Source organism: Mytilus trossulus, chromosome 4 (genome assembly GCF_036588685.1).
Source record: "Mytilus trossulus isolate FHL-02 chromosome 4, PNRI_Mtr1.1.1.hap1, whole genome shotgun sequence".
Taxonomy (NCBI): domain Eukaryota; kingdom Metazoa; phylum Mollusca; class Bivalvia; order Mytilida; family Mytilidae; genus Mytilus; species Mytilus trossulus.
In genome coordinates this window covers 52173464-52194552 of record NC_086376.1, presented here as the reverse complement: position 1 = coordinate 52194552, position 21089 = coordinate 52173464, and the positions used below count along the sequence as shown (strand labels likewise).

At 31.9% G+C, this 21089-nt stretch overlaps 1 protein-coding gene across 1 annotated transcript in view; it reads right to left on the bottom strand.

Moving 5' to 3' along the window:
• Positions 1-484: 484 nt before the first annotated feature.
• The window catches only part of LOC134715494 (organic anion transporter 3-like), a 31832-nt gene continuing 11227 nt past the window's right edge, over positions 485-21089 (bottom strand). The window contains exons 5-10 of the mRNA XM_063577700.1: positions 20177-20491; positions 18257-18391; positions 11837-11922; positions 11371-11491; positions 7535-7607; positions 485-856 (exon numbers count right to left, since the gene is read on the bottom strand). Coding sequence (XP_063433770.1) covers positions 650-856; positions 7535-7607; positions 11371-11491; positions 11837-11922; positions 18257-18391; positions 20177-20491 — 937 coding nt within the window. The 3' untranslated portion in view covers positions 485-649. The remainder of the gene's footprint in view (positions 857-7534; positions 7608-11370; positions 11492-11836; positions 11923-18256; positions 18392-20176; positions 20492-21089) is intronic.

Genomic DNA, 21089 nt, shown 5'->3' with positions numbered 1-21089 from the left:
TTTTACCCATTCCATGTGTTAAATTTATTTAGGGGCCAGCTGAAGGACGCCTCAGTATGCGGGAATTTCTCGCTGCATTGAAGACCTATTGGTGACCTTCTGCTGTTGTCTATTCTATGGTTGGGTTGTTGTCTCTTTGACACATTCCCCATTTTCATTCTCAATGTTATATAGATAACGTTCATTGAAATCTAAAACGACACAAACGACACGAGCATAACGAACATTACGATCAAAAATAGACAAATTATTAATAGAGAACAAAATTACATTTCTTTAGTCGTAATTTTTAGTTAAAAGTTGCCAATCTGGAAAGGTAAGATCAATTTTTTGTTTGTTTTAACAAAGCGTAAATCTCGCTTTGTTCTAGACCATCACGTGACATTCAATAGTTGAAACAAAGTTTAGTTAAGAAGTTTATTTACATCATATATTATACATTTTCTTTTAACCTTTTAAAAAAGCTGCTTGTTTTTAAAAGAGCAAGGATAAGTTATGTTTTCTTAATTCGATATTAAGGAAACATCTTATCCGATAAAGGAAAGTGGGAAGAATACAAAAACAAACGCTAGAACACTCAGCACAGTGAAATACACAGAGAAATATAATATATTGATTTCTACATTGATAAATTAATTGATGTTTCATTTTATCTATGGTGTCTGTTCTCCTTTAGATAATGCTTTGGTCGTCTGACGTCAAAAGTTCCTTTTTTATCTTTGACCCATGACTTCATCTCTTCTACGGTTGTTGGTAGCTCACGTCCCATTGTTTCAGGCAAGGTCAACAGAATTATTGTACAAATTATGTTCAGTAAAGCAAAGATTGCAGCTGGTCCCCAAAATACATGATCAGCCTAAAAGAAAAAAAAACCACAACCACATGTTGGCGCGTGCTCAAAATCAGGAATCTTTTCCTTGGAAGAAGAAAATGAATATAAGAAGAAAACGGAAACAAGGGTGCACAGAACTGATATCAATAAAATTTTCAATTGTCTGTTTCAAACTTCAGTAAAACTAGAGGCTCTAAAGAGCCTGTGTCGCTCACCTTGGTCTTTGTGAATATTAAACAAAGGACACAGATGGATTCATGTCTAAAATGTGTTTTGATAATGTTGATGTGTTTGTAGATCTTACTTTACTCACCATTCTTGCTGCTTACAATAATCTCTCTCTATAATGAAATTGGCCCAGTGATTTCAGTGGAAAATGTTAGTGAAAATTTACAAATTTTATGAAAATTGTTAATAATTGACTATAAAGGGCAATAACTCCTACAGGGTCAATTGACCATTTTGGTCATGTTGACTTATTTTTAGGTCTTATTTTGCTGTACATTATTGCTGTTTAAGTTTATCTCTATCTATGAAGATATTTAAGATAATAACAAAAAACGGCAAAATTTCCTTAAAATTACTAATTCAGGGACAGCAACATAACAACCGGTTATCTGATTCATCTATAAATTCCAAGGCAGATAGATCTTGACCTGATAAACAATTTTATCGTCTTCTCTGACACTACGGGGCCAATTTAACCCATATTGGCCACAATCATTTTTTGGGTATCTAGCTTTAAAAAAGTGTCCGGTGACCCGGCCAACTAACCAAGATGGCCGCTATGGCTAAAATAGAACATAGGGGTAAAATGCAGTTTTTGGCTTATAACTCAAAAAACAAAGCATTTAGAGCAAATCTAACAAGATGTAAATAGCCATGGCGGCCATCTTGGTTAGTTGGCCGGGTCACCGGACACTTTTTTAAAGCTAGATACCCAAAAAATGATTGTGGCCAATATTGGTTAAATTGGCCCCGTAGTGTCAGAGAAGACGATTTTTGTAAAAATTAACGACGACGGACGACGGGCGACGGACTCCAAGTGATGAGAGAAGATCACTTGGCCTTTTGGGCCAGGTGAGCTAAAAAACGAGAGGGTCTAAAGAGTCTTTGTCGCCCACCTGTATTTACTGATGCTTTGGAAATCATGTAAAATAAGGTTACAATCATAATTAATAGTATAAGATATAATTAAATACTATAATAATATCTAAGATAATAGCAAAAAAAATGCAAAATTTCCACAAAAATTACTTACTCGGGGCAGCAACCCAACAACTGGTTGTTGGATTTGTCTGAAAATTTCAGGGCAGATATATCTAAATATGATGAATATTTTTGCCACCAGTTAGATTTGCTCTAAATGCTTCAGTTTCAGAGATATAAATAATAAAAAACTGCATTTTACCCTATGTACTATTTTTAGCCATGTCTGCATGTTCGCGGGCAGGGTAATCAGACACATTTTTAAACTAGGTACTCTTATGATAATTGTGGACAAGTTTGGTTACATTTTGTCTTAATAGTTTCAGAAGAGAAGATTTTTGTAAAAGAAAAATTGGTAAAATTGACTATAAAGGGCAATAACTCTTGAAGGGGTCAACTGATCATTTTTATCTTGATGACTTATTTGTAAATCTTACTTTACTGAACATTATTGCTGTTTACAGTTTATCTGTATCTATAATAATATTAAAAATAATAACCAAAAACAAAAAAAAAATCCTTAAAATTACCAATTGAGTGGTAACAACCAAACAACCGGTTGTCCAATTCATCTGAAAATTTCAGGGCAGATAGATCTTCACTTGATAAACAATTAATCTCATGTCAGATTTGCTCTAAATGCATTGGTTTAAGAGTTATAAGCTGAAATCTATATTTTACCCCTATTTTCTATTTTTAGCCATGGCGGCCATTTTGGTTGGCTGACCGGGTCAATGGACACCTTTTTCAAACTACATACCCTAATGATGACTGTGGACAAGTTTGATTAAATTTGCCTTAATTGTTTCAGAGGAGGAGATTTTTGTAAAAGATTACAAAATTTTACGAAAAATTTACTATAATGAGCAATAACTCCTTAAGGGGTCAATTGATCATTTTGATCTTGATGACTTATTTGTAGATTTACCTCTATATATAATAATATTTAAGATAATAACCAAAATTCACTTAAAACTACCAATTTAAGGGCAGCAACCCAACAACAGGTTCTCCGGTGCATCTAAAATATTAGAGCAGACAGATTTTGACCTGGCAGGCTTGTTTAATTTAATACACAATGAACAAGGTCAATGAATCACATACGTGAAGACGAGTGAACCAGGTGTGTACAGGTAAAATTTATGAAATATACCATACCAATATAAAACTGTCCGTGATATACGGCCTGTGTACAAAATCTAACAAAATTTTTAAGAGTGATTGTAAGAATACGTATAGATTATCCCTCTGTTATATAATTTCAATTTTACTTCTATTTATATTTCAGCACCTATTCTTCCGTGCTTATATATAATTTTTGGTCCCGTTATTTCTTATAAGTAATTCGTCTAGTTTATATCCTCACATATATGTGACTTCATTTTCACTCTAACAAACAGTGGTATATTTTTAAATGAATGCCGTTAATTTTAATAATTGTTCATTCATTTTACATGTGAAATAAGAATTTGTAAACTTCGGACTATACAAAATTTTAGCAATTTTACCTGACCATATCGGGAAATAGGTATTTAGTCGGATCTTAACACGTATTTGTGATTTGTTTAAACCGGTTTTCGATAAAAAATATACGAAGAAATGTCAAAATGTTTAGGACTTAATTAAATCCGTATTTCGGTAAGATTGTGCAAGCATACGATTTTATTGCGTCTTACACTTTGAGAAGCGAATATTCTGTAAAAACGTTAATTTTGAGTTATGAAAGTCAAGTGGCTCGAGAATTTTTCTGAGGAAGTTTTAAAAAAGTGCAAAAAAATATTTTTTCAGTGGGTTAGCTTCCATTAGTCTTCACTATCTATAGATTAACAACTTTTGGTTATATTTATAATTCAGAATCATCATTGAAGGTGGAGCACGATTGCGCAGTTAATTAATTATATGGATGTGCCATTTGTATGATGAGTGACATTCCGTGGTATTATGTGCCAATTCGAAAAAGTTATACGAGAATTGTCTCCCCTTAACATGTTATTTTTTTTTATAATTATTATGTTTAGGTTTCTGAAATAATTTTGAATAATTACATAGTGAATCAATGTAATATATTTCAGTTTTTGTTATTGATGTATCAAAACAATTGATGTACGAATATAATTTCATAAATTTGAAACGTTTAAAATTTTTACATACCAATATAAAGAACTTTTTATCATTTTTGAAATAAACTATGAATAAGAAATCATTAAATTATATTTTTATTTTATTTTTATTTTTATACAAAATTATTTCTACATTATTTTATTATATTTATTTTTATATTCTTTTATTATTTTATTATTTACTTAATCTTAATCCATTTGTTGATAATTGAATTACTTTTCTTCATGATAGATTGATTGGGAAACGAGCCAGATTTATTGGGATTACAGAGAGGGACTAGCAAGCAAATTTTAATTGTAGCTAATTCAGTGTGAAAACAATGTTCCACTACAAACGAATGTTATTTTATACAAATATAAGGACTTAGTTAGCTAAATCTACAAATTTTAATTGAAATTATGAATTTTTATTGCAATAGATTAATATGCTATACAAATGCAGAGTACACTGTGCAGGTTTGCTTTGGTCTAACGAGATAAGAGAACTGAAGAAAAAAATGTCATATAAAAACAAGCACGCTCAAATCAAAATATAAAAATATGTGAGTAAAAGTTAACTTGAACAGCAAAATTAATGTTACCTTTGATCTCGATTATATTGGTAATAAATTTATGTATTGTTATAGAGTAGATCCTTCTATAATCAAAATGATATCAGATAATAATTTTTCAAAAGATTAACCTTTCCGACCTCACTTAAATCTGAGACTGTGTTATAGTAGTCTCCCGAGAGTAGTCTCAGCTAAGATCTAATGCCAAACGCTGGAAGTAAAAATGTAATACAGGTACACCTTTCTTTGATCATGCTTTCAAATGTCTAAATTTAAGTGTTCCCGTGCATTGTTTGCCTATATAAGACAATTGAAATGCTGTTTACAAATTTTTGATTTTTTTGAAAAACTAAGGCTTTTCTACCTCGGGCATAGATTACCTTAGCTGAATTTGGCAAAACTTTTAGAAATTTGGTCCTCAATGCTCTTCAACTTCGTAATTTATTTTGCCTTTTTAACTTTTTGGGATTCGAGTGTCACTGATGAGTCTTTGTAGACGAAACGCGCGTCTAGCGTATATACTAAATTTAGTTCTGGTATCTATGATGAGTTTATTTGTAAAACTGGTTCTATTTTCCTTTTTTTTTTTAAATCATAAATAAATCATAAGAGTGTTTATCATTTTATTTCGAAAACTAAATTTAACTTCCATACTTTAACCGGTTAATTTTTTTAGTTTAGTTACTTATTTGAATTCAAATAAAACAATAGCATCATATATAATTAAATAATTCCACGGCGATTTACATGATTTTCAACACCTTGAAAATGTATTTTGAATTTGTGACCTCCTGTTTTATAATCCACTGATCCGAATAAACAGTCGCACCTGACACGGAGTGCCCTAGAGGTTAATTCAAGCTTATATAATCCCAGTGCTCCTAAACAAGATGGAATTACGAAAGAAGATTACCAATCTGCAAATAACATTTTACCTTCACATGTATTGTCGAAGAAGAATACACACATCGTATAAACTTAGTAATAACGTAGATAGTAAAAAGTCGATAAGCGTAAACCTATATATTGTGATATATAAGTTATATATAAGATATATACTTTAATTTATTCACTTCATCAGTATGAAAAAAGCATTAATTAAAGCAAAATAATAATAATAAAAATTTCTTGTGCTGTCTACAAAAATGAATCGAAATATTTACGATATATATAGAGAAAAAAAATATCTCATGAATGTGTACAACTGCACGTCTGTGCGTTTTATCTTCTTATTATGGGATGGTTATTAGATATAGCATAAGTCATCGGCGCACTTACGATTTCGTTAAAATATAACTAAAAACCAAGACTTTTAATGATTGTATTTTAAATGCATGCAAAACCAGGAGAAAACGTCACGACCTACAGGAAGTAGTTAATATTTTTTTCATAAATTATTGAATTTCTCTAGGGGCTAGGATGAAAAATTTTGTCCTGCCTTTTTTTTTAGCTGTAATCTCTGTCCTGCCTTTTTATTTTTCACTCTGTTCGGTCCTGCCTTTTTTTTTTTAGTTTATCCTAAAAAAAAATACCTAAATTGTCGTCCTGACTTTTTTTTTTTGCAAGTGTCTCATCCTGCCTTTTTTTTTTGCTCAAAACTCCTGTCCTGCCTATTTTTTTCAAATTTCATCCTAGCCCCCCCCCCCCCCCCCCTTCCCCCCATAAAAATCAAATGGTAGCTCCCTAAATTTGAAAACATTGATGATAAAAGTAAATTTTATCTTTATAAAAAAAGTTTAAAAAGATTACAAACTAAAATCTTATCTAAATACATCTTATTTTCAGATAAGGAGATTAATCACTAAATTTAGAATAAGTGATCACTCCCTCTTGATTGAAAAGGGGAGATATTTTGAAATCCCAAGAGAGGAACGACTTTGCCATAAATGTAAAATACTAGAGGATAAATAACATTTTTTACTCTTTTGTGATCATAACAAAACTCTAAAAAATGACTTTTTTTTAAACATATGTACTGAAAATAATAACATAAATAATTTAACTGAAGAAGAAAAATGCATTATTTACTAAATCCATCAACGCCTCTTCAAACAAATAAGTTAGGGTCCTTCTTGAAAAAGTCATTAGAACTGAGGGCAGGGGACTCTTAACAGCTTCTTTGCTGTTATAATTTGTATGCTGTTTTTATTGTCTATGTTTGATATGTATGTATATATGTTTATTGTTTAATGTGTAAATATATGTTGGTCACAAACTGTAAAGTTAATACGACAATAAAATATTTCATTTTATTTGATGATTTGTTTAACAGACGGCAGAAGAAACGCGATTTGTATATAACAATAGATTCTTACTGTTTTATGTAGAAACTCAATGAAAATAATTTCAGCACGCATGAAGCTTGAATTTCTGTTATTATTTCATTTTCTCTGATATAAATTGCCTTGTTGTTGAAAGTTACCAATTAGTAGGCAATTTAGGGGCCCTTTATAGCTTGTAGTTCGGTTGGAGCCAAGACTCCATGTTGAAGACCGTACTTTGACCTATAATGGTTTACTTTTACAAATTTTGACTTGGCTGGAGGGCTGTCACATCTTCGTATATATATAAACAATAAATTTAATGATCAATGATGCATTTAGAACAGGCAATGATTACCAATCAGTCGAATAGAACCTCCCATGGTTTATTTGGAATTCATAATACTTTTTTGGAGCTGTTTGTTTTTGTTGTGCACATGTCTTTGTTTTCAATATTTTGGGTTTTTTTTTTGGTTTTGTTTTATGATTTGTTTCTGTATTGAGTTTAACGGTATAAAATTAGAAGATATAATGCTCAATAGTAGCATTCCATTCTCTTACCAATGTAGCAGCAAATGGGGATATCATTGATCCTATTCTAGATACAGTTGATGCCATACCAAGACCAACATTCCTATAATCAACATAAAAAAAAGTGAATTAAATTTGATCATACTTATAATAATTTGGCCAAAATTTCCTCATTAGTACCCAACTTTAAAATTTCTCAAGTAGTCTTCATTTTTTTTAAATTTTAGAAATGGGAGAACTTTTCCTTTAAATATTACGTTCCTTCGAAGTGCTTTCCGGTGCATCTTATGATAAGAAGTAATTAATAAAGTGTAAAGCTATACCTTTTTATATTTATTCATTCCTTTCATTCCTCATATTCCTTTCTTAAAACAGTACAAACTTAATCCCACTTACATATTTAACCCCGCCACATTATGTGTAAAGTAAAAATCACAAAAATACTGAATTTAGAGGAAAGTCCGATATCACATGGCAAAAACAAATAACAAAACCCATCAAAAACGAATGGACAAGAACTGTCATATTCCTGACTTGGTACTGGTATTTTCAAATGTAGAAAATGGTGGATTAAAACTTGTTTTATAGCGCTAACCCTCTCACTTTGATGACAGTCTCATTAAATTCCGTTATATTTACATTGATGCGTTAACTAAACAGACACAATAAATTGAATTGTCAAAATGTGGGTACATTAGTCACCATCGTATAACAATTTTAAAAGGAACAATTTAACAGAACACAAAAACATCTACTATCTACAAACACATTCATTGATTTGTGTGTCTGACGTCAAAATATTTTATACATCACATACTTTAGTCGTTCAATGTGCATACAAACAATTTTAAAATTTACATAGGCAATGTTAACATACAGGATTAAAAATTCAAAAATATGTAAGAATAAATTTTAGAAATAGAACGAGATTTAAACTAATCCAAAAGTTATATATAGAATTTATAAGAATCTATGAATAGTTAATTCCACTACGTGACTGAATGATTTTGTCGTCTGTGGTTCAATGTATATTGTAATTCATAATAGAAATATATCATAATGGCATATAATAGAACAATATCATACTGACGGGATCTTTTAAAGTACAGTGTCACGTTATAAGAACCAAAGAAATACAAAAAGTCGCATATACAAAACACACTACCAAAAAATGAAAGCCAATACAAACACATTGACGAGCCACGTCAAACGGATATCACATAAACCCATTCAACAGTAAAAGCAATAATAGAACAAAGACAAATGAAAGAACTATAAAACAAGTTGTTAAATAGTCCGGGTCTTCCAAGTGCTTCACGAAACCTCTTTCTAAATTATTAACATCTATTTCATCAGCAATCAAAGACGAGCTTCAAAATTATTGTGAAACTGCCTTTTCTAGAGGTGGCGTGAATCAGATGTGGATATTTAAAAATTCCAAATATCTTTTAGAGTACATACAATCTAACTCTCTTTCATGTAACAGTTTTAAAACATTTGACTTTTCTACTCTTTGCACAAGTATTCCAAACTAAAGGACAAATTAAAAGAGTTGGTATTGCTTTGCTTCATAAAAAGAATGGCCAACGTAGATACAAGTATCTTGTCTTAGGGAGGAATAAATCCTACTTTGTAAAGGATCACTCTGATTCAAACCAAAACATTCTCTAAAACTGATATTATCAAGATGCTTGATTTTTTTTATTGACAATATATATTTGTTACGCTCGGAAGACGTGTTTTTCAAACAGACTGTCGGAATTCCAATGGGAAGTTGAACAAACTGTGCCCCTCTACTTGCCGACTTATTTCTTTATCACTATGAGGCTGACTTCATGCAGGAACTTCTTAGGAAGAAAGATAAAAAGTTAGCAATATCCTTTAACTCTACTTTCCGCTATATGTTCTTCCACTAAGTAATTCAAAAGTTGGTGACTATGTGGAACGCATCTATCACATCGAACTAGAGATAAAGGATACCACTGATACCACAGATACAGCAAAGTCGGCTTCATATCTTGACTAACATCTAGAAATTGACTTTCCATTTCTAAGTAACAAAATACCAGCAGCACCTGCATACGGGGTATATATTTACCAATTGATACGAATTCCCGTGCTTGCATTTCCTATCATGATTTTCTTGATAGAGGGTTGCTGCTCACAAGGAAGCTATTAAACCAAGAGTTTCAAATGGTGAAGTTGAAATCATCCCTTCGTAAATTTTACGCCATCACGAGTTGGTTGATCGTTATGGGATGACTGTTTCACAGATGATAGCGCATCTGTACCTTACGTCGTAACTACAATTAATCCCCTTCCCTTTCATGAATGTAACCTACCGAATTAGACTATTTACCGGATTTGTTATCACATAATCAACACGACGGGTGCCACATGTGGAGCAGGATCTGCTTACATGAGATCACTTCTAGTTTTTTGTGGGGTTCGTGTTGTTTAATCTTTATTTATCTATGTTGTGTCATTTGTACTATTGTTTGTCTGTTTGTATTTTTTCATTTTTAGCCATGGCGTTGTCAGTTTGTTTTAGATTTATGAGAGTGACTGTCCCTTTGGTATCTTCGTCCCTCTTGGGAAGATGATAAGCAACCACAGTACGAAGAATCTATACATCAAGACCATCGTGTTTTATTTTTAAAGTTGATACGGAATATTTATTAACAAGGTCTTGGTACCTTCCGATGAACTTTTTTTAGAAAAAGGACGAGACGTTCTTTGACACACCCCTGGTTCGTCAACTTTCTAGTCAGACACTGATGACGTTTTACAAAGTCTGAGTAGGATCTGCAAGCTCTTGAATATCGAATAAGTTATATAAGAAATATAAATCCCATATGCAGGTGAAGTTGGTATATTGCTACTAAGTTGGGGCAAATTTATAATTTCAAAATTAAAATCGTCTCGTTTGTCGTAGATTCTGGTTCTGATATGACTGTGTAGGTCGAATTCGAGATATAAGTTTAAAAATGAGGCGAAGGAAGCTGTGTCTGTTGTTTCTTTAATCTCTAGTTCTGGGGGATATATTAATGGAACCCAGTCAGAAAAGTTCGGATTGTTTACGGAAAGCACATCATCAATATATCTGAAAGTGAAATTAAATAATCTGGCTTCTTTGATCCTCTTGTTTTTGACAAGTGACTGGAGGAACTCCGATTCATATGAATATAAGAAGAGGTCGGCATGAAGAGGCGCACAGTTTGTTCCCATAGGAATGCCGACAATTTGTTGGAAAAGTCTACCTCCAAACTCAACAAATATGTTGTCGATAAGATACTCCAGCATACTGACCACTTGTTCTTCTGTGTAGTATGTTTTACCTTTTTGTTTGTCACTATTAACGAAATATGCCTTATGAAATCCCAAAGTAATAAATTTATAGCGAATGCTACCATTTTTATGTTGAAAGGCATTGTGGATTATTTCTTTTATATGTATGTATGTGCCTGTCCCAAGTAAGGAGCCTGTTATTCTGTGGTTGTCGTTTGTTTATGTGTTACATATTTTTTTCCCGATATTTTTTAAATATAAATAAGGCCGTTAGTTTTCTCGTTTGAATTGTTTTACATTGTAATTTCGGGGCCTTTCATATTTGACTATGCGGTATGGGCTCATTGTTAAAGGCCGTTCGGTGACCTATAATTGTTAATTTCTGTGTCATTTTGCTCTCTTGTGGGCAGTTGTCTCATTGGCAATCATACCACATCTTCTTTTTTATATTTATAAAGACAACATATAAATTATTATCGTCGTTTAGTCGATATTCCTTTTAGAGTGATTTCAGACAATTATTCGACGCTGAACCACAGTCAATCAATCTTTAATCATTTTAAAATTTCTTGACATACCTTAAGTTAGTAGGATATAACTCTGGGGTGTAAAGGAATACGCTGCTAAAAGAACCTGCCGCAGAAAATCTTCCAAATATAGAGAAAAATGTCGAAAAGTGTTTCAGCCAGTAGTATTCACCTACAAATAATCAATAGAAATACAGTCACTTTTGTTTCAAAAATATAATTAGTTAAATAATTAATGTTGAAAAAATCGATTGAAAGTTTCAATCGTATTGAACAAACAGAAGAAAATCAATTGAACAACGAATTTAAAAATAATTTAGAATAAGTTTCAATTTCTGTGTTGATGTCATCTGAGACTACTATAACACTCATCAAATGGTTTCCTGCAATTCTGCTTGATTTAGTAAGAGAATGTTTAAAGTCTTTCAAAAAAAGAAAAGAACGGGAGTTGTTCTTCATTTAAAACTTTTGTATAAATTATCAAGCACGAACCTTTCGTTTTTCATAGAGTACACACCTGAATATGAGGAACAAATTGTGGCTAGAATTAGAGTTATACCAGAAAAACTATGAAACATTACTAGCACGTATCGTCTTCCTATTCTGATAAAGAGAAGAAAATACACTATAAAAAGTAGGCTGCCCAGTAACGAAAAAGACGTCTAGTTAACGAGTTTAAGTTAACAGATAACACACGGCTATATTTATATGGAAACTATTGGAAAATCATTATATTTTTCAATCATGAAAGCTACCGTGGTCATGTTTTTCAAAATTTTGTGGTGTCTTAGGATACACAAAGATACCTCATTATACAGGCTAGTCCGAGATTACTCTGACGTCCAACGGCTGTTATGCCAGACAAGCTGGGGCCGTGGGACGTCAGAGCTTGTCCCGTATCAAAAAGTGGATATTTGCCCACCCAAAATGGATGCGCTACTTCATCGCTTCTGGAGCCGACTGAGGGCCTTGGAATTATATAAATCGGACACCAATCTCTTCATTTTTCATTTCTCTTTTCATATATGTAAGTTTCACCTACCTGCCAACCTTTATTTTTCTATATTTTAACAGTTTTTACAGAGACCCGTCGGTTTATGCATTTTGACTTTTACTTTCAAATGGACGTCAAGTTAGGAGAGAGTTCGTGGCCTCGAGACTCAAATATGCAAATATTTATATTATTTAACCTCCTTTATAGGAGATCGATGTGTTAACATTTAGAAGCAACCCCGTTTTTTCACCTCCTTTACAGAAGATCGGTAGTAAGCATCTAGTGCCGACCACGATGACAATCGGAAGCTCTCGGACATTTAGGTAACTTGCATCCTAAATGAACGAGGTGTTACATCATGGTTATTTGCACTGTTTTCTCGTGGTCACGTGATAATCTTTGAAAATGAAAGGCATAATGCATAAACCCACGAGTCTCTGTAAAAAACTGTTAAAATATAGAAAAATGAAGGTTGGCAGGTAGGTGAAACTTACATATATGAAAAGATAAATGAAAAATGAAGAGATTGATGCCCGATTTATATAATTCCAAGGCCCTCAGTCGGCTCCAGAAGCGATGAAGTAGCGCATCCATTTTGGGTGGGCAAATATCCACTTTTTGATACAGGACAAGCTCTGACGTCCCACGGCCCCAGCTTGTCTGGCATAACAGCCGTTGGACGTCAGAGTAATCTCGGACTATATACAGGCCATCTTCAATACGAAAAATAAAATTATTGCTTTCTGTGTTATTTGTTCAAATGATACTTATCATTTAGCTTGAAAATTAAATTAATCATATAACGAAAGCTGAAAAGATTTTTATAATTTGATTCTAACATTCTATTCAGTTCTATGTACAAATCAAACAGACCGCTGAACGCGGACCTCGATGAAGACACCTTATACAGAACAGAACAGAATTAAGGGCCCACAAGGGGCATACAGAGCATACATGAATAAGGAAAAAGAATATTAATTTGATAGATACATAGATACAAACATTATTTTACATACAGTAACAATACAATTACTAACTCATATTCACTTTAATAAATTTACCAACAGCATTAAGGACCTGATTGTCTTCACAGTTTAATAAATAAATAAATTTATGCTGATTATCCAGTAAAGAAAAATTTGGAATTCTTTGGCAAACAAAGTCAAAGAGAGCATCTCTATCTGATTTAAAATTGTCACAGTTAGTTAAAAAATGGATTTCATCTTCAACACAGCCAGAGGAGCATTTTTTGCAAATTCTTTCATTTCGTGGAATATTTGAAAAACGTCCAACTTCAATTTGAAGCTTATGAGCAGAAATACGTAATTTGCATATAGATCTTCTTAAATCAAAGTCATTTATCAAAGAAAGATAATTTTCATAACCAAAATTCTGCTTAAATTTCACATAATTAAACAGTTTTCCATCAGAAGCTTTATTTTGGCTAGCATACCAATTGCTAATATATTTAGTGTGAATTAATTTGCTAGATATGTTCAAAAATTTATATTGTCCGAAATGTTTTACTTCTGGTTTAATTTCAAAAACTTCTAATACTTTCTTAGCAAATGAGTACCAAGAAGTTATGTTAGATTTGTGAAGCTCTTGGCTGCATTTATAAGCATCTTTCAATAGACTGAATTCAGTTGTAAGATTTTCAAATCTATACCAGTATTTTACAATTGACTTTACAATATCATAATGTAAGGGGAAACGCCCCAGTTCTGATAATACAGCAAAATTGACACTCCTTTTGTGTACACCAAGTATAAACTTAGAAAATTTAAGATGGAGATTCTCACACTTAAGATTTTTAAAAATATTTTCACGATTAAATAAGGAAGACTGTAATTTATTACAAGAAACACTATAACCTCCCCATACCTCTGAATTATATAACAGAATGGGTTTAAGGGTATGATCAAAAATATGAACACAAGATTTTATTCCAGGGGACAAATTGATAAAATCCTTTCTAAGTTTATAGTAGGCCTTAAGAGCCTTATTATAAAGTTCAGTTTTAGCTAGATGAAAACTTCCAGATGCAGTAAAGTGAACACCCAAATATTTGTAATGAGCGACACAGTCAATCAAGTTATTCTGCAGTCGAAAATTCGCTTGAATTTTCCTTCCAGCCTTATTAAAAATTATGACTTTAGTCTTTTTAATATTAACTTTGAGGCACCAGTCAGCACAATATTTTTCTAGCTGATCAAGTCTACTTTGAAGCCCTGTGGCTGATGTTGACATAATCACAATATCATCTGCATACATCAAACAATTTAATTTCTCGGAGTGCAGAGAAACTGCATCCAGGCAGGAGTCAAGATAAGATGGGAAGTCATTTATAAAAATTTTAAATAATGAAGGACTCAAGTTGTCTCCTTGTCTTACACCTAATTTAATGCTAAAAGGGTCAGTGAGAGAAGCTCCAACTCTTACACATGCTTGACTATTGTTATACATATCTGATATAATATTATAAAATAAAGTACCAACTTTCATATTAATAAGCTTCAGTTTAAGACCTATATGAATTACACTGTCGAATGCTTTGCGAAAGTCTACAAAACAAGTATATAATCTGCCCTCTTTATTGTGACAGTATTTGTCTATCAGTGTTTTTAAAATAAATATATGATCTGAAGTTCTGGCATTTTTTGTAAAGCCAATCTGAGAATTATGAATTAAGTTGTTTTGGTACAAAAATTTGTCAAGTCTTGTATTCAAAATATTGTTAAAAAGTTTACCAATGGTACTAGTAATTGTTATACCTCTATAGTTAGATGGATCACAAGGATCATCTGATTTAAAAATTGGCGAAATAAAACCATCAGCCCAAATCTTTGGGTACACACTATTCTTGAGGCACAAATTAAATAATTTATATAAGCAACCTATCAAATATGACTGACTATATTTTAACATTTCATTTGAAATCAAATCAGGTCCACAGGCCTTGCCTGATTTTAAGCTTGCAATAGCATCAGAAATTTCTTTTTTACCAATATCATTATCTAAATCATTAAAAACTAAATTTTTTTCTTTGTCATTCAGGATTATTTCCAACTGGTTAAGTCGTGAATAAAATGTGTTATCAATTGCAGAGTGAAGATTACGGCTTATAATTCAATACACATCACTCCGGTAAACAACATGAATATCAAGTGACATGTCACACTAAATTTTTCCACTTTCTCAATATTTCTATTTTTTCTAACAAATACATTAATAGTTATCCCACAAGGATGCGGTGTGTCAGTGTAAGATCATCCCGATGGCCGAACGCCAGAGGTTGATCTAACATTGACACACCAAGTCCGAGTGGGATAACTATTTTACATCCCAACTGTTTTAGATAAGACGAAAAATCATCTACATTTCATAAAATCTAGTTTAGAACGCCACACAACAAGTACAAAATACTTTATATATAACTTTATGATGTATACCCTTTATGACCCTCAAACATCAAACAATATCAACTCGCCCCACTTGCCAATCAGCCCACACTGTATCGCCACTTTATAAAAAAATCGCCCCACTTTTGAAAAAGGGTAAAATCGAATTGAACATTCAGTCTGAAAACTCACTTATTAACGAAAAAGGTTGAAACCCCATTTAATAAAGCCTTTAAGGTATGACAACTCGCCCCACTTATAAAGAGATCATGCTTCCTTTAAGTATGTCAAACTACTATAAGTTGGTATCCAGCCGTTCTGGTATAGTGGTATGAGTCGTAGGCTTGATATGCGAAAGGTCTTGAGTATATGTACTGTTTTGTTTCTATGTGATTTTTTGAATTTTGATAAAAAGCCATTTCCGTAGAATTAATTAAAAGTTTTATAGTGGATTTGACATTCTCGCCAAAATGTAACAGAACAAAGAAAAGCATGCAAAAAAGAACCTCAAACTGGGGTGATCTGGTAGGGACTATCCGTCTCAGATCACCGCTGTTAGAACAAAGGAGCTGGGATGTAACTTTTACGATGCCCCGGTAATTACTGCGGTATTAAGCCTTGCTGATTACAAGAAGACAAGTTTTTGAACGTTTGTCAAGTAAGGTAAACACCCAAAATAAGCTAAAAATATACGTTAGAAAAAAGCATTTAAAAAGAGTCGATTTTAAAAATCTAATAACTCACTTGTCTGGACGAATAAAACTTTAATATTTTAGGAATATGCTTATTCATTAAGGATGAAATTAATATCAAATTTTTATTTTTTTGCGAATTTTTTCCTTTGAGTATGACTTGTAAAGCAAAACATCGTTATTATGATAATTGTTTCCAATAGCGCCATTTTTGAAGTTGTGATAAAATTATCATGTGACAAAGATATGAATATGAATTCTACTTCTTCAGGAAAATTTCTGTACGAGTAAATGCTTTGATAGTTTTTCCCAGTTGTTCCGTTGATAGATATAGTAGAACGTTTGGTCTTGTCAAGTTGTAAGAACTACCCCTATTTGAATTTACCTGTTAGTTCAATATTTCAGTTAGAAATTTTTTTTTTATAGTTCTGATAACTTCTCAAACATTTAATATCAATGACAAAGTATTGAGGGTTTGGTTTTTTTCAAACAAATTTGGCTTGATATATTCAATACTTCCGAACGTTTCTTTCTTCTGGACCAATTAAATAGTGTGGAATACCTTATACATTTAGCTGTCTGAACTGTCTGGTCAAACACGTCAAAGATGTCTCTTTATTTTTCAATCATTTAACTCATAACTTTTCTGTATCACTATATCTTTATGTAGCTCGTGTGTCCTTACTAACATGGACATTCTACATAATTTGATATATTCTGTATCTCTCATTATTTGTTTTCCCGTAAAATCACAAGGCTGTAGCACCTTGCTATTTTTTTTTTTAATTTTTAGTAGTAATTTATTTAGGTTCCATTTCAGGCTTTTAAGGGCATACGATACAGTTTGGATCCTGTATTTACAAGTTTATGAAAATTTGCATATAGGCTATTTTTTACCTGATTAAATTAAATATGTAATAAAAAATAGACCTTCATGTGCTACTTTTTGAGTAAAATGAAGTCGAAATTTTGTATATTTGCTCGAAATTCAGATTTGTGGCCGTAAATTCTTTTTCGAAAGAAAGACATAACTTTTTTGTTATAAAAGATAAAAACAAATTGTTTTTTGTTAAATAATCGGTAATTTCTGTATTTTATAAATATCTTTAAACAATATACAATTTTTTATTAAAAAATAACTCATATTTATCAAATGTTCATGAATTGAGGAAAAAAAGTAATTTTTTAATGCATGTTTATCACAATTAAAAAAAATCCTCTATTTACAGTTTTATAAAATTTGGGTAACGTAATCTCCCTGCAAAATGAAACCGAATGCCGTTTTGAAAAATAGGGGTCCATGAACTCGTTTTCAAATTAAATCAGTTTGAATGATAAAAATCAGTCGAAAAATGCATCTTTTCCCGATATGTCACAGTTTGACGTCGCGAAAATAACAAATTACGTTAGCAACGTCATTACCTTCCCTGTAACTGTATCGTATGCCCTTAAATAGTTTCAATTACGTCAAAATTAACATTCCTAACGGTAGTTTTTCGTTCAAGATATATATGTGAAAAAAATCAATGTAATATATTTTCCATCATTTACTTCCGTCTATTTTGTTTTTAAATATGTGAAAATTTAACCGGTTTGAACGTTTAAGGTCAAAGGACAAAGTCATTATGATGGCTGCATTTCTGAACTTATAAATTACAATTGAAATTACAAAAAAAAAAATTCTACTAAGGGTTCTTTTTTGTTAAGAAAAAGTCCTGAATAACACATAATTATATTCCATGCTATGTTTTAATAAACGCAAGTACAAAAAGCAGAAAATTGCTTGATTACCAATTTTAAAATACTAGTTAATAAATGTACTAAGAAACACTAAAAGCAAACATACTAACCTGTTGATACTGATCTGTTGGACGATTATGGCGGGAATCTCCGAAAGAGCGGCTAATATATTGTTAACATATCTGTCTCCAGCAAGTCTTGATGTCGTAAGCATCAGTCCGTAATATGTCAGTGTATTTGTTATCCTATTACAAGAAGAAGAAAAATAACTATACGTACATAAGATGAACATTTGTGTAGTATTATCATAATGATGAAATGAATATTTTACATGTGTTAAGAAACTTGCAAATGTTCACCCGATAACTACTATTATTATTTATAATAAAAATAGTTCGATCATTCACAATTAAAATTAACTATTACATAAGAATACAGATGTTTTTCTTATTTTGGGAATTAAAAAGATAAAATGCAATTCTATGATTTAAAAAAAAGATACCAACCAATCGAAAATCAGAAGTCAAGAAAAACTGACAACGCCATGACTAAAATCGAAAAACGAGACAAAAACGAACAAGTGCATGCACTAAGGGAGCTACAATTTGATTATAAGGGGGGGGGCTAGGATGAAATTTGAAAAAATAGGCAGGACAGGAGTTTTGAGTAAAAAAAAAAGGCAGGATGAGACACTTGCAAAAAAAAAGTCAGGACAACAATTAAGGTAAAAAAAAGTTAGGATAAACTAAAAAAAAAACAGCAGGTATACCATTATCTTATGATTTATATTTTTAAGTAAAACATAAATACAGACTTTTGTTAAATTATGTAATATTCTGTCCGTTATGCACTTTTTCGTTAGCCTAAATAAGCGTGATTGCTGTTGTTGTTTACATCTGGGACTATAGTATAAAAGTTCCAGTTTACATATACTTTGTAGAAATGCAAATTAGAATATTTTAGAAAAGTATTAAATGAAAAGAGCAACAGGTCAATTGAATAGATAATGGACCCCAAAAACTTAATAAGCACCTCAAATTACTATCATGAAACATAGGAATGATATTCAACAATAAATGGTTATGTAATATGTCAAATAAATTCAAAAGAGGGACGAAAGATACCAGAGGGACAGTCAAACTCATGAATCGAAAATAAACTGACAACGTCAAGGCTAAAAATGAAAAAGACAAACAGACAAACAACAGTATACATGACACAACATAGAAAACTAAAAAAAATAAGCAACACGAACCCCATCAAAAACCGGGGTTACTATCAGGTGCTCCGGAAGGATACTAGTAAGTAGATCCTACTCCACATGTGGCACCCGTCGTGTTGTTCATGTTAAAAAAAACCGGTAAATAGTCGAAATTGGTGTGCCACATTCATGAAAGTGAAGGGGTTCGTAGTTACGACATAAGGAACAGATCCGCTATCATCTGTGAAAAGGTTATTCCATAACGGTCAACCAACTCGTGATGGCGTACATAAAATTTACGAAGGAATCATTTGGAACTCTTGGTTCAATAGCTTCCTTGTGATCAGCAACCCTTTATCAAGAAAATAATGATTGGAAAAACAAGCATGGGAATATCAATTGGGAGACATATACCCAGTATGCAGGTGCTGCTGGAATGTTGCTACTTAGAAATAGAAAGTTCACAATTTGAAAGCTGAAATCATCTCTTTTGTCGTGAAGTTTTGTTTTTAACCGACCCTCATTGTCAATTTCTAGATGCAAGTCAATATATGAGACCGACTTTACTGTATCTGTTGTATTCTTTATCTCTAATTCGATTGGATAATGGCTTTCAACATAGTTACACAATTTTGAATTATTTAGTGAGAGAACTTCTATATAGCAGAAAGTAAAGTTAAAGGATATTGCTAACTTCTGATCTTTCTTCCTAAGAAGTTCCTGTATGAAGTCAGCTTCAAGATAAACATCAAATAATGAATAAAAAATATATTTTCAATTTTCCAGCTTATTTGTAAAGTTGTACATATAGTAGGTATATTAATCTTACCATATTACCCACAATAATAATGATGTGATTAATATTCTTTTATGCTTTAAAACAGTGTAAATCGAGTATCTATGGACTGCATGGTCTAGTTCTGGTGTTCCATTACTAACACATGATTCAAGTTTGGTGATTTTTTCCTGATTTTCTGGTGATTCTATAATAAGATCTTTTGGAACCATCAGATTTTTCTTTTCTACTGATTCCATTACTGACTCAAAACTTTGATTATTCCATGAGGCAGCTTTCCTAATTATTTTCATTGCCTCATCTGTTTTTCCATTTGCAAGAAGCCATCTTAAAGATTCATCTATAAATCTACAAAATTAAATACTTAGTATGAACAAAACGAGATAGTTGATAAAAGTAAGTAAGAGAGTAATAAAGCAACATACAAGACTTCCTGAAATCACAGTAAGACGGCTGTAACCAGGTAAGTAGTCAGTATAACTTTGTTGAAAGGAAAAATAAATGATTTGATTCCCCTTTTGAGTAATGCCGAATTATTCGATGGTCTGAGGTTTTCTACCGCCCATGTAAATATTGCCATAGTCGTACTCGGCACAACTCTACATTAGTATTCGATTTAGCCTTACAAATATTTTTCTCCAGAACCAATGATATATAGAAGAAACTGCGTACTTTAATATATTAACGTTACGCACAGTATTGGTGCTACGTTTGTAACGTCAGAAAACGTTCATCGACGAAACGTTCAGAAAACGTTATTGAAGCCTACATGTCAACGTTTGCATCTAAATCTTTTTTAATTTTTTTTTGTTTCTACTGTGAGTCAATAAAAATTGCAGTTTACAAATGATAGATTTTGTATGTACGTGTTATTGTTTAAGTATATTAATTGTTGAAGGTTTGGAGTTTAATAAATATCTGAATGATTGAAAGGATAATTTCCTTA